The 13,785-nt window shown below is 53.0% G+C and overlaps 2 protein-coding genes across 2 annotated transcripts; both read left to right on the top strand.

Annotated features, from left to right (window-relative positions):
- Positions 1 to 595: 595 nt before the first annotated feature.
- Positions 596 to 1,243, top strand: IUM83_13067 (uncharacterized protein; the record flags this gene model as incomplete). Its single annotated transcript, XM_067937725.1, has 1 exon — positions 596 to 1,243. One exon carries the CDS (start codon positions 596 to 598, stop codon positions 1,241 to 1,243), a length of 648 nt encoding a protein of 215 aa, XP_067795800.1.
- Positions 1,244 to 6,832: 5,589 nt separating this feature from the next.
- Positions 6,833 to 7,405, top strand: IUM83_13068 (uncharacterized protein; the record flags this gene model as incomplete). The annotated part of the gene is made up of 2 exons (XM_067937726.1): positions 6,833 to 6,986; positions 7,047 to 7,405. 2 exons carry the CDS (start codon positions 6,833 to 6,835, stop codon positions 7,403 to 7,405), a joined length of 513 nt encoding a protein of 170 aa, XP_067795804.1.
- Positions 7,406 to 13,785: the final 6,380 nt, after the last annotated feature.

Consider the following 13,785-nt stretch of genomic DNA (forward strand, 5'->3'; position numbering starts at 1 on the left):
GCTCTGTTGGACGTGTTTAACGGCTCGTTAGCTTCGTCTGTGAGTGCACGAGCGGCTCCTGCAACACTGGGCTTTCCGCTTCTCTGTGGCGCGAGCAGCTCCCCGCCATGTAAGACCACATGTTGATACAACGCTACCATTTTACTTTAGGAAAAGCGTTTCGTATGAACCGCTGTAGCTCCTCTAAATAAAATGTAGGGTGGCTTTCACGTACTTGGCCGACCGAAATGGTCACCATATTTTTATGGTCAGCGGACAACATTTTGAGAATGGTTCAGCTGTTTGGGTGAACCATTTCTGAAATGGTCGGAAAGGTCGACCATCGGCAACGGCAAGTTTCCCCTCAGTCTTGAATTTCCCCGCGCAGCGCACGCTTGGAAGGACAAGGCAGCCGCGGCAACATACCTTTCGCCTGCGTGCAGCAAGTACGAATAGCCCGCCACTCGTGTTCCTTTGCTGCCTCACACATCTAAGCGCATCTATGTCTAGCTTGTAGGGAACGATACGTAAGACAGTCGAGGAAACCGAGAAGACCAAGGTCCACCTAACGCGCGAAGACTACCTGATTCTCGTCTGCTGGATGGAGAATCGTGCCATGATCCACGGCTGCGAGAAGAAGAGGGCTGTGGGTGCAAAGACGACAAAGCTCGACACCTTCAAGCATTTGGCAGAGCACCTGTACATGACGTCCAAGACGCCAGGACTGAATTTTTTGTCTGCAGCGAGTATGAAGCGCCGATGGAACACGTACAAGAGTAGATTCAAGAGAATATTGAACGCCAAGCTCTCCGATACGGGAATGGGCAGAAATCGAGAGTCCAGCTTTCAGCTCCTTCTCACCCAGAAGGAGCTGAAAGCTGGACTCTCGATTTCTGCCAAGCTCGACAAAATGTGCCCTCAATTCGCTAGAATGGAGAGTCTGTTTGGGGAGAAACACAACATGGAGGCTGCGGCGACCACAGAGCTTGGGGCGGTGATTGACGTGGGCACATCAGAAACCCCGCCGACAAGTGAAACTGAAAGTGATACCAGCTGTGACGACGAGGTGGCGCTGTCAGTGATACTGACCGTTGTGATGGACGTAATGCCCGTGGTGCTGGACGTGATGCTGAACGCGGTGAAGAACACGACGCTGGGAGTAGCGATGAGCATGAAGCCGGACATGATGCACCCCGTTGTAGTAAGTCTAACTTTACTCACTACTTTAGCTTACACGTTGCGCTACGTGTATGAGGAAGCGTAAGTACTTCGTAATTACTTGAGTTAATTATATTTGAATTCACAAATATAATTCAAATCAGATCCAAGTGACTTAGATTAGGTAAAATGAGAACTGTATTGTTTGTAAATTGATCTTCCTCCTAAATCTGCTAAAACTGTTTATCATCTATGAAAGGGGGTTGACAGCGGCTGGGTGTCAGAGCCCCGCCAATATGCACGTCTCTAATTGGTAGAAATATGCTGCTTTCTACGAATAGGATCTTTGGGTAGGTGTGGACTACTCATTGTGGTGGCCCACTTCAATGTATCCATTGGTGTGACTTACACCAAAGTGAGGAAGTATCTAAAACTTTTAACAGATATCTTATCCGTTAAAAATCACAAGTGGCTTGTAGCCACTTGTGCGTGTAACCCCGTTACACCATCCCCCTTTAAGGTTAGACGCGCGGGGGCCCCGCACGTCAATCTCTGAATTGACCATTCGTCAATTCTCCACGTTTGGAGAAGAAACCCGCGCTCATACAACGATGAGCGCGCCCCAAGAGAAGAAGGATTCAAAGGCGGTGGGGAGTCGTCACTCCATCGATGACTACTTCGAGCGCCAGAAGGCGAAGTATGGCGACGTCGTCGACTTTGGTGACGACGATGAAGACATGGAGGACGAGAAGGACTCGTACTCTAAGCGCAAAGGCTTAGTGTTGAGCGAGCCGCTCGATCCCCACGCCGGGAACGTCCGCCCGCGTGAGGGGGACGAATCGGACGCTTCGAGCTCGAAGCGTTCGTGAACCGAGAACGATACCCCACTCGCGTCTGCTGAGGCTCTCAGTTCTCCGCGCGCCGCACCTGCAACGCGTGATTCTAAAGCTTAAAGCTCTCCGCGCGCTACGCCTGCACGTGGATGCCGTCCGCGTCCGACGTCACGGACCGATATGGGAACTCGGTACCTCCGAATGAGGTGCCGTTATAGGTATGCAGCGCCATCAAGAATGACGCCGTGGCTGCCAAGTTGCACTTTGATGCGGAGGCGCATCAAAGGAGCGATTACTACATCGGACCCTTCCATGAGCTCCGATGGTTCCAAAGCAAGAAGACCTCTTCTCGCAGCAAAGTGCCCGAGCGGCAGGCACTTTGTCAAAGTTTGAATGCTTTTGTTGAGAACTTCAACAAGAAGCCGAATGCTTACCGTGATCGGATTAAGCGAGCGCGTGATCGCTTCGAGACGTACTCGAAGCGTGGAAAGTTGGAGCAACTCCACGTTGCTGCGGAGGAGGCGAATGTGCCGTGCGCTGTGCCCGAGGGCTTTCAGTGCACGAAGTGCTTCCCAGGCGCGGTCCGCTTGAGCGACCGCGACCTGAACGGGTACACGTCGTTTCGTGTGCCCGAAAGTCTCAAAGAGCTCCGTGCTAAGTTCTTAGCACGTGAGGGTTCGGGCTCTAGCGATGACCGCAGCGCTCGCACTACTTCCGCTGCGCCAGCGCGTACTGCTCCTCGTACGCCCTCACCATTTCGGGAACGTCCTCCAGCAAGACGTTCCGCGGCTCCCATGTATCTTGATGGGGAGGAAATCCTCTCCAACGAATACGAAAAGGAGCCCCTTGAGGGTTCGTTTTCGGGATACTATGGTCAACAATCCGCTCAACAATCCAGCGGGTTGAGCCGCGGGCGTCACGGATCGGCGGTGGCGGGGGTGGGAACACGCCCCGGGTATTATCAGCCCCGGGCTGATCAGTATGCCCCTCTCCACGACCGGGTGACCGCCGTGGAGCGTTTGCAGGGCGCTGAGTTCGCCGCCCTGAAGCAGGAGCTGGCGAACCAGAAGGCTCAAGTCGCGGCGGTCTCGCAGACCGCCTCGAATATCCAGGTCGAGTTGGGGGACCGGATGAAGGAGTTGCTCCAGCGCGTCCGCGCGCTGGAGGAGAGGCTGCTCGACGCCGAGGCCAAGTCCTCCGCTTCTGCCTCGGCTCTTGCCGAGGCTTCGGGTCAGCCGAGCTAGATGGCTCGTGCTGCAGGTACGGCTTCAGCCGCCCGACGTAAAAGGTCGGATGGAGGCGCATGCTAGACGGTATGTCTAGCGTGTATGCGTTGCCGTGCCGTGCCAACACAGTGAACGGCCCGATGAAGCGCGGAGCAATCTTACTTGCTCCGAAATCCGAAACTGCATGTTTAAACAGGTTTTGAGTAGCTCACAAAACCAATGAACAAACTTTGAATTCATTTGTGTTGCCTCTGCCCACATTGTCTGCGTTCCGCTTCTGTTGATCAACAGCAGCTGCTATTGCATCCTGGACAAACCGGATTACGGCTTGTCTTTTGGTGATGAAGTTGATTGCATCCGAGCTGAAGTCATTAAGCTCGCTCTCCGCTAGATGTCCGGCCTCTGCGTGGTTCTTCGCGGTGTCTGCGCCCTGCGCAGACCCGTGGTCTTTGTCCTTGTTGTTGGAGGAGTCTGCGACCTGCGCAGACTCATGCCTTTTGTTCGTTGTTGCAGCTGACACTGTGCAAGTGTCAGCGGTTTTCTGCGGCTGCTGTGTTGCAGTCGTAGATCCTCCCCCAGTTAAAGTGGGAGCCACCACTCCGAGTAAGCTCGGCAGTCGTGGATGCCGCAGGGCATTCACGTAGAACGGTGTATGCCCGGTCGAGGCATGCACTGAGTTGTTGATGGCAAACTCTGCCATCGATAAGCACTCGCTCCAGTATTGGATCGAGTGAGCGTAGCTCTTCAAAATATCGACGAGCACGCGATTCACGCGCTCGGTTTGACCGTCCATCTGCGGATGATCCGCAGTCGACATTGAAAGCTGGCTCCCAAGAAGTGTAAACACTTCTTGCCACAGGTGCGCTGTGAAGCGCGGGTCTCTGTCCGATCCAGGCATACACCGTTCTACGTGAATGCCCTGCGGCATCCACGACTGCCGAGCTTACTCGGAGTGGTGGCTCCCACTTTAACTGGGGGAGGATCTACGACTGCAACACAGCAGCCGCAGAAAACCGCTGACACTTGCACAGTGTCAGCTGCAACAACGAACAAAAGGCATGAGTCTGCGCAGGTCGCAGACTCCTCCAACAACAAGGACAAAGACCACGGGTCTGCGCAGGGCGCAGACACCGCGAAGAACCACGCAGAGGCCGGACATCTAGCGGAGAGCGAGCTTAATGACTTCAGCTCGGATGCAATCAACTTCATCACCAAAAGACAAGCCGTAATCCGGTTTGTCCAGGATGCAATAGCAGCTGCTGTTGATCAACAGAAGCGGAACGCAGACAATGTGGGCAGAGGCAACACAAATGAATTCAAAGTTTGTTCATTGGTTTTGTGAGCTACTCAAAACCTGCTTAAACATGCAGTTTCGGATTTCGGAGCAAGTAAGATTGCTCCGCGCTTCATCGGGCCGTTCACTGTGTTGGCACGGCAACGCTTACACGCTAGACATACCGTCTAGCATGCGCCTCCATCCGACCTTTTACGTCGGGCGGCTGAAGCCGTACCTGCAGCACGAGCCATCTAGCTCGGCTGACCCGAAGCCTCGGCAGGAGCCGAGGCAGAAGCGGAGGACTTGGCCTCGGCGACGAGCAGCCTCTCCTCCAGCGCGCGGACGCGCTGGAGCAACTCCTTCATCCGGTCCCCCAACTCGACCTGGATATTCGAGGCGGTCTGCGAGACCGCCGCGACTTGAGCCTTCTGGTTCGCCAGCTCCTGCTTCAGGGCGGCGAACTCAGCGCCCTGCAAACGCTCCACGGCGGTCACCCGGTCGTGGAGAGGGGCATACTGATCAGCCCGGGGCTGATAATACCCGGGGCGTGTTCCCACCCCCGCCACCGCCGATCCGTGACGCCCGCGGCTCAACCCGCTGGATTGTTGAGCGGATTGTTGACCATAGTATCCCGAAAACGAACCCTCAAGGGGCTCGTTTTCGTATTCGTTGGAGAGGATTTCCTCCCATCAAGATACATGGGAGCCGCGGAACGTCTTGCTGGAGGACGTTCCCGAAATGGTGAGGGCGTACGAGGAGCAGTACGCGCTGGCGCAGCGGAAGTAGTGCGAGCGCTGCGGTCATCGCTAGAGCCCGAACCCTCACGTGCTAAGAACTTAGCACGGAGCTCTTTGAGACTTTCGGGCACACGAAACGACGTGTACCCGTTCAGGTCGCGGTCGCTCAAGCGGACCGCGCCTGGGAAGCACTTCGTGCACTGAAAGCCCTCGGGCACAGCGCACGGCACATTCGCCTCCTCCGCAGCAACGTGGAGTTGCTCCAGCTTTCCACGCTTCGAGTACGTCTCGAAGCGATCACGCGCTTGCTTAATCCGATCACGGTAAGCACTCGGCCTCTTGTTGAAGTTCTCAACAAAGGCGTTCCAGCTTTGACAAAGTGCCTGCCATTCGGGCACTTTGCTGCGAGAAGATGTCTTCTTGCTTTGAAACCATCGGAGCTCATGAAAGCGTCCGATGTAGTAATCGCGCCTTTGATGCGCCTCCGCATCAAAGTGCAACTTGGCAGCCACGGCGTCATTCTTGATGGCGCTGCATACCTATAACGGCACCTCATTCGGAGGTACCGAGTTCCCATATCGGTCCGTGACGTCGGACGCGGACGGCATCCACGTGCAGGCGTAGCGCGCGGAGAGCTTTAAGCTTTAGAATCACGCGTTGCAGGTGCGGCGCGCGGAGAACTGAGAGCCTCAGCAGACGCGAGTGGGGTATCGTTCTCGGTTCACGAACGCTTCGAGCTCGAAGCGTCCGATTCGTCCCCCTCACGCGGGCGGACGTTCCCGGCGTGGGGATCGAGCGGCTCGCTCAACACTAAGCCTTTGCGCTTAGAGTACGAGTCCTTCTCGTCCTCCATGTCTTCATCGTCGTCACCAAAGTCGACGACGTCGCCATACTTCGCCTTCTGGCGCTCGAAGTAGTCATCGATGGAGTGACGACTCCCCACCGCCTTTGAATCCTTCTTCTCTTGGGGCGCGCTCATCGTTGTATGAGCGCGGGTTTCTTCTCCAAACGTGGAGAATTGACGAATGGTCAATTCAGAGATTGACGTGCGGGGCCCCCGCGCGTCTAACCTTAAAGGGGGATGGTGTAACGGGGTTACACGCACAAGTGGCTACAAGCCACTTGTGATTTTTAACAGATAAGATATCTGTTAAAAGTTTTAGATACTTCCTCACTTTGGTGTAAGTCACACCAATGGATACATTGAATTGGGCCACCACAATGAGTAGTCCACACCTACCCAAAGATCCTATTCGTAGAAAGCAGCATATTTCTATCAATTAGAGACGTGCATATTGGCGGGGCTCTGACACCCAGTCGCTGTCAACCCCTTTCATAGATGATAAACAGTTTTAGCAGATTTAGGAGGAAGATCAATTTACAAACAATACAGTTCTCATTTTACCTAATTAAGCTACTTGGACCGTGTTTGTTGGCGATATAATGCACGTTATGCCGAACAAACACGTTTTCTGCTGATATGCATTATCCCCACATAATGTGCCTTATCACAGTTCACCTAAAAGGTGATCTGTGATAAGCCGTATTATGATTATGTGGTGAAGGGTCGCGCATTTCGAAAATAGCCGACCAGGACAAAGATCTCAAGTAGCACCCCACTTCATGAAGTTCGCATGGAATCTGGATTTGGAGAAGCACTTGCTCGAGCTTGTGTTGTCTGCGAGAGGGGGAGGGGCAGCGGGGAAAAGCACGAAGAAGAAGACGTGGAAGAGCATTGACGATGCGATGACGGCACGTTTTAAGTGCGATGTGCAAGGTAAGTTCACCCATTTTCTCTAGGGTTTGTCGGTACTGTGCTTATCAAACGTATGCTCAGGAAAATGCCAATCAAAGTATCAACGCCTCATGGCTCAGTACAAGACGTATCAGTTTGTCAGTGGTCTTAGAGGCGTTGGTATTGAGCCTGGTACGAACAAAGTGTCGCTCGATCCCAGTGTCTGGGAAGATCTGGCTAAATCGGTCGACGGGAATACTCAAGCCACCTCCCGCATGCTACAATGTTTCGGCTTCCCGCACGTGGATGTGTGTGCTTTAATTGCTGGAGACTCGGTGGCTACGGGAGAAGGCGGAGGATCGCTTGCAGACTTTGTTGCAACTACAGCAAAGCAAGCAGCAGGGGCTACTCCTGGTTCAACGATTCCAAGCCACCCAAGCGGCGACAGCAGCAACGATTAGGACGATGCGGAACCGACTCCATGCCACCAGCAATGCTCCAACAAAGTCAATCGATTAAGAGATGGGAGAGCGAAAGCCAAAACAAATGCCACCAATGATTTGCTTACCGCTGATTGCGCTACAGACGCTTTCATTGCTGCGTGCAAGGCGAGTGAGGAGATCTTTAAAAAACGTATCAAGCAAATGGAGGCTGCATCTGAAGCCGAGAATATGTTGCCGAATGGCTCAGGTTCTGAATAAGGAAGCACAACGCAGCCACGATCTAATCGAAAATGCATTAACTGGAAATTGCACGTATACGAATGCCGTTTTGGTCTCCCAGAAAGCGCTTATACTCCGACCACATTTGATGTGCCATATAATCGCGCCATGTTGACCCGGTATTGAAGTCGAACTGTATAATGTCTTCGTCGTCATCTTCCTGGCTTCCCCAGGAAAACCTTCCCCATTATCAGCTGAGTCAACCTGACGGATGAAATTGCGAACACAGCAGCACGAAAAGACGGTGACCTTGACAACTTCCAATTCACACTCGTTGACCTGTCGTAGCACCCGAAAGCGGCGCTTAAGAACGCCAATTAGTCGCTCGACGACATTGCGAGCTGGAGAGTGCTTTAAGTTGAATAGTTCTTTCGGATTTTTTGGCCGACATCCACTTGAACACCATTCCTTTAAGTGATAGCGGACGCCTCTGTATGGGGTGAGAACTTGATTCGTTAATGCATACCCTGCATCTGCTAGTACATAGTAGTCTACCGGTACTTGCCTCATAAATCCACTGAATGAGAGCACAGATGAATCGTGGGCACTACCCTCCACACCAGCATAGACATATGAAACCTGCAAATTCCAGTCGCTGGCTATTAGCACATTAGTCGACGTGGTCCCTTTCCGTGAGCGAAAGCGATCTGCATCCTCCTCTGCAACCATTAGTTGAAAATGTACGCCAACAATTGCGCACAATGCTTGATTAAAATGAGGCAAGCTCGAAGCAAATTCTGGGCTCACAGAAGTTGGTACTCGAATAAGATGTTGTAGAGCACTGATGCCGACCTTCATACCAAGAACGCGATACTTTTGGCATGTTGCGTAGGCGATCTTGAAGTTCTTCTCTTGGACACGTACTGCTGAACCAGTAGTCATCCAATTCAACGTGACAGCAAGTAGTTCTCTCGTGCTGCGGTCAGTTTCTGCAATATACAACTCGCAAACGCTGAGAAGGGAGTCAAAAACGTGCCGATTCAAACGATAATTATCACGAAAAACCTTCGGGTGCTTGTTGCAATAAGTCTGATAGAATGGGCGATCAGCCTGAGCGAGTATCGCTAGGAGGCGAGGGACTCGGACGCAACCCCCCTCACTACCGCTCGATGACAAAGTTTGTCGCATCTGGACGAGCATCGCATAGAGAATGCGTAGGCTTGCAACAGCGGCAGCTTCATCTTCGCCGCCCCCCTCCATGGCGCGAAGAATGCGACCTTTCGGTTCTCAGAATGAACACACCCAGCCCAATTCACATTATGTTGTAACCATCGTATGGAGGATAATAGGCAATTACGATAATACGCGTTATCAGCAACACGGCCTTGGTGTCTTTATTCGATTTATATTATGCTTGTGTACTCAAGTATAATTAACTCAAGTTATTAACAACTCCTACGCACGTAGCGCGACGTGTAAGCAAAAGTAGTGAGCCAAGTTGGGCCCACTACAGTTCGAACTCGAGTTCAGCGAGCGAAAGGAGCCTGTCATATAGCTGAGCAGTTGGATGAGGACTGACCCGGTTAGTTGCCCATGCCACAGCGCTCGAGTTGACAATATGTAAGCACACGTAGACCGGGTGTTTCGATGCTTGAAATTACCATTCTGAACCCTAGTACAGAGCGACCAGTAGAGCACTATGAAGTTCTCGGACGTTGATAGAGTTCTCGAACGGATCGGCTTTCAGTAGTTTGGGCTCCTCGGACGTGTGCTACACCCGCATAAATTCTCGTCGCTGCGGCTCGAGGTCACACAGCCCTGAACCCGAAGCGTCCATGTACACGTGGATGCTTGGCGATGATAGGTTCGCAAATTGTGCTACTGGAATACTGCTGAACCGATCACTGAGACTGATGACGTCTTAGAACCAGCAAAGGTCGCTGACCACTTCTGTTTCGAGTGGGCGCTGACCAAACGACGGGCTGGCAATGGCAGGTACGTGAACGTTCTGGTAGAAGGCTCGTGCTGGTGGGAAACACGTTGCTATGTGACGTAAGACACCGAGCAGCTTGTGGAGATCCATCCTCGACGCGTGGTTCGTGGAGCGAATTTCTTCGATTGTTCTGTTTGCTTTCGCAAACTTGTCGTTGTAAGTGAGACCGTACCAGCACCTGTGTCCCAGAGTAGTCCCAAGGCCTTGTTCTTCGTGCTTGTTCCAGGAAGTGAATTTCCTGTCGTTGATGGCCGTTGGCCCACTACTGTAGCCATCACCTAACGTAGCGCCGTGTTAGCGTGATGGCACCGACGTCCATAATTAACTTCGACGCATGTGTGATCGTCGCACCACCGATTTCCCCCTAGGTTCCCCAGCGTACCTCTTTCTAAACCGTCCCGCGCTGTGTTCTCGTAGAGATCATTGATTACGGAACCTGCAAGCGAATAGAATGCGGGTGAGCCACAGCAGCCAAACCCGCAGGATAAATCGATGACAACGTAGTCATCAACGAGGAAGGTGAACATATGCACCTTGCTTTCGTGTACCGGCACGTACCGGAATGCCCCAGAGACGTCTCCGAGCATTAATAACACCTCCGCGTGAGGGTGTTCTGAACGCTACTCGTGTATGCGCTTCGCTATGTCGCGTGGGAGGGGGGTGTACGCGATCGTAGGAAAATTTGACCGATCCGTGAAGTCGTTCACCGAGGACCGTTGACGGTGCGAACAATCGTTGATCATATTTATGGCGTTGCCATCTTTGTCCACCACCCCGACCGGACTAATAAATAGTTCCGACCGAAGCTTCAGGGCGCATTTGGCGAAGATGTGATAGCGACCGTCTCGTTGCCCCTTGCGCACATGCCGACACACTGCTGCCGCATGGACGGTGGAGATCTTGTGGTTTGGCGGACACCGTGACTGTGGCCGCGGGTCCACCTGGGCATGACTCCTTCCTGTACGATTCTGTTCCAGTGTTTATAGACGTCTTGACGGGAGGAGCCGGGAGGAATTGGAACCTCGTAGCGTGACTTGTGGGGTCGGTTGTCAGCTGTAGTTTGACCTCGAATTCGGCGTACAAATTTGGGTAACGATAAGCTCGAGGGCAGAGCCAGATCCGAGATAAATACGTCACTTGCGTTGTCGTTTGAGTCCTCCTGCTGTGGCGGAGGGGGAAATTCAACGCCAAATACCGAAGCAAACTCCAGTAGATTGTCAAGCCTGTCGATTTCGGCGAGTTGGTTGAGTCGCTGAAGGAGATGATTTGTAGATGTTGAATGTGGTGGGGCCTTCCTCGGTCTCGACTTGCCCTTCATATCGGCGCTGCGGAGAGTCGGACTGGCCGCCAGTCATTCATGCTTCGGCGCTGGGGCTGATCCATGGTAGCATTCTGTAATGATGGCTTTGACGACGTCAGGTAATGATGCTGGGCGGAAGTGTGCTCGCTTGCTATTGTAGCGGCCTACTGATCCGTTGACTGAACATCCAGCTACAGATATCGACTACATACACAACTTCGTATCACCTTAGCGGGTCAGGGCCGCCCAGACGACTGTCGGTACGGATGATTGACGACGTTGTCGCTTGACACGACGGAACGGATCTGGGCCAGTGTGGGTGCGGTGGGTGGAGGAATCTCCATTTCGATGAGGTGTGCCACCTTCACTGCGGTGAGAGCTACGCAGTTCGAGAAGTTCCAGTAGGTCTTCGACTCGTCGCGACAACTCGAGCTGGACGTGCTGGACTGAGTCGGGATCGCGAGACACAATGTAGCTACGAAACTTGTCAAACTTACTCGTGATCCAAAAGGTCACGAGCTTCCATCCCACGCTGTCGGATTCATTGAGTCCTCTGTATCGTTCAACGAACGTAAGTGCGGCATCGATGAGCTCGACAGCAACCTGCACGTAGAACTTGGGCGTGAATGATCTCAAGCCCCAAAATGCGCTACTCACATCGCTGCGAGAGGTCACTGTGGGAGTCGCACGAAGGATATTACGCTCCGAAGGGTCGGTAAAACTTACGTTGACATCTTGAGCTTGAACTCGGCCCCACAAATCCGCCGGGCGAGAGTGCATGAGCGTTACTTCGCGGGCTAGACATCCGAATTCCCATAGACCGCGGAACACTAGTGGAAGCCGAGGAGAGTTCGCGTTTCCAGACTGTTGCATCCTTTCAAGTACATATTGGAGACTTTCCTTGAAATTGCGACGGCTGATACGACGTTGGGTGACCGAAGGACGAAATCGTCCTCGTTCTTGCTCCTCGTCGCTGTTGTCGTTGGTGATGTCGAGAAGTGGCCGAGCGCGCTGCATTCTACACAGGGCTCGAGACCGCGAGTACGTTTCCCTAGTGTGTGATTTAGTTGTCGTACTTCTTGCACGCACGTCCTGGTCGTCCAAAGTACTAGCAAGGCTGAGTAGCTCGTCGACCAGTGAACAAGAGGCAGTGCGTTGGTCAGCATGCTGTTGTGTTCTAGATTAACTTGGTGACTGGGGATCGCGATAGAGATCGAACGCATGTTTCTTGCATGGTCCCAATTGACAGTCCAGGACATGTTTTCTGCGTACTGATACGTCAGATCGTGAGGACGTACTAACTTAATTCGGTCGTCGGAAACAAAGGGAGTTGTCAAGGCCGACCTCACCGACGCAGGCAAGTCACCACGCCGCTTGAGGCAGGTCCCAATGACGGCGTCCTGTTGAGCTAGTAACTTCTTCGGGTTGAGTACCATATCTCATACAGTAGCTCCCACCTGAAGCGGGTAAGTGATCGGATCTGCCTTGATGATGCTCAGCGGCTCCGACAGTCTGACTTCCATGGCTGTGTCACCCGCAAGGACACTAAGCCACGTGCCTTCAGTGTTGACTTGGTATCGGGTAACTGCTCCATAGGCCCACTGCCCCTCGTGGGGACCACTCGGTTGGACGAAGGCGATCGGGTGTGCCACGTAGCTGCCCATCCACAGGTTGGTTTCAGACGCATCGACATCGCCTCGACGCAGTGTAGCCACTGGTACCATGAACGCATCTCCATCGTTTCTGCGTCAGGACCAGCAACCGGAACGCTCGCCGTATCCCCGTCCACCTCGATCACTCGCACGTAGAAAAATTTACTCAACTCCGCCGCGTGTACAGGGCAGATGAAGGTGAGGGTGTTGACAGCAACGGGGGAGGCGGTCAGGGTAGGACGCAGTCGTGGCCGACTGAAAACCCGTGGGGCTTGAAACGTTGTGGGTGCTGAAAGACGGGGTTTCGCACGTCGATGCAAATGAAAAGTGAGTTCCGACACTCGCTGAACTCGACTATCAGTAGCTACCACTGTGTCTCCGAATCTTACCACCTATCGGATAACTTATCATCCTCCTGACTGACCTCAATTACTGAGTCGTGCGCGCACAGAGTGGTGTTCGTGGACATGAGCCTGCGGCCGTGGTCATACGCGACTCATGGCGCTGCGCCAGAGCAAGCTGCAACAAGCACCCCAATGCGGCATTGACAATGCCCCCCCCCCCTCTTCCCCACTCCTTCTCCCTTGACGTACCGTATCGTCGTAGTCCTAAGCGTCGTTTAGTTCTAAGGGTCAGTGTCAAAGTGGCCAATCAGAAGGAACCCGTGGTAGGTGGTTTGGAATGCGTTTATACTCTTCTACTCACGTTACAAGCATTGTTGGATGCAACCAGGCATGTTTTCGAGCAACGGAGATTAACCTCGCTTGATGCTGCACAACAGTCAGCTGCCTAGCCAGACAAAATCTAGTTTTCACCCTTGTGAGGTGTCATTGAATTCACCTGCAAAGAGCACTGCAGCATGCACAATACGTGGCGCGCCCGAGGGCGGACGCTTCGTCCACTTCAGCCTTCGCACCCCAATCTCCAGCTATCATATCCGTCTCCACCTTCAGAAGGTGGAGGCGAAAACGGCGATTGTCTCCAGTTGTGTTGTTGTAATGCATTGTTTTGACCAATCACAACTCAATATATTTTTGCTTTCTGGGTCAGCTCTGTGTGGCGAACACGCTCTAAAAAAAGTGTTGTGTCACCTGGCGATAGACATTTGCGGCTCGCAAACAGAAGGAAATAGATAAGGCGCGTGCGACTTTGATATGAAAGAGACAGACAACCCACGATGCCCGAGATTCGCAAGCTACAGTAGATATTGTAATGTACAGGTAATTCTCTCATC

This window comes from Phytophthora cinnamomi (genome assembly GCF_018691715.1).
Source record: "Phytophthora cinnamomi strain GKB4 chromosome Unknown Contig19, whole genome shotgun sequence".
In the NCBI taxonomy this organism is placed as follows: Eukaryota; Oomycota; class Peronosporomycetes; order Peronosporales; family Peronosporaceae; genus Phytophthora; species Phytophthora cinnamomi.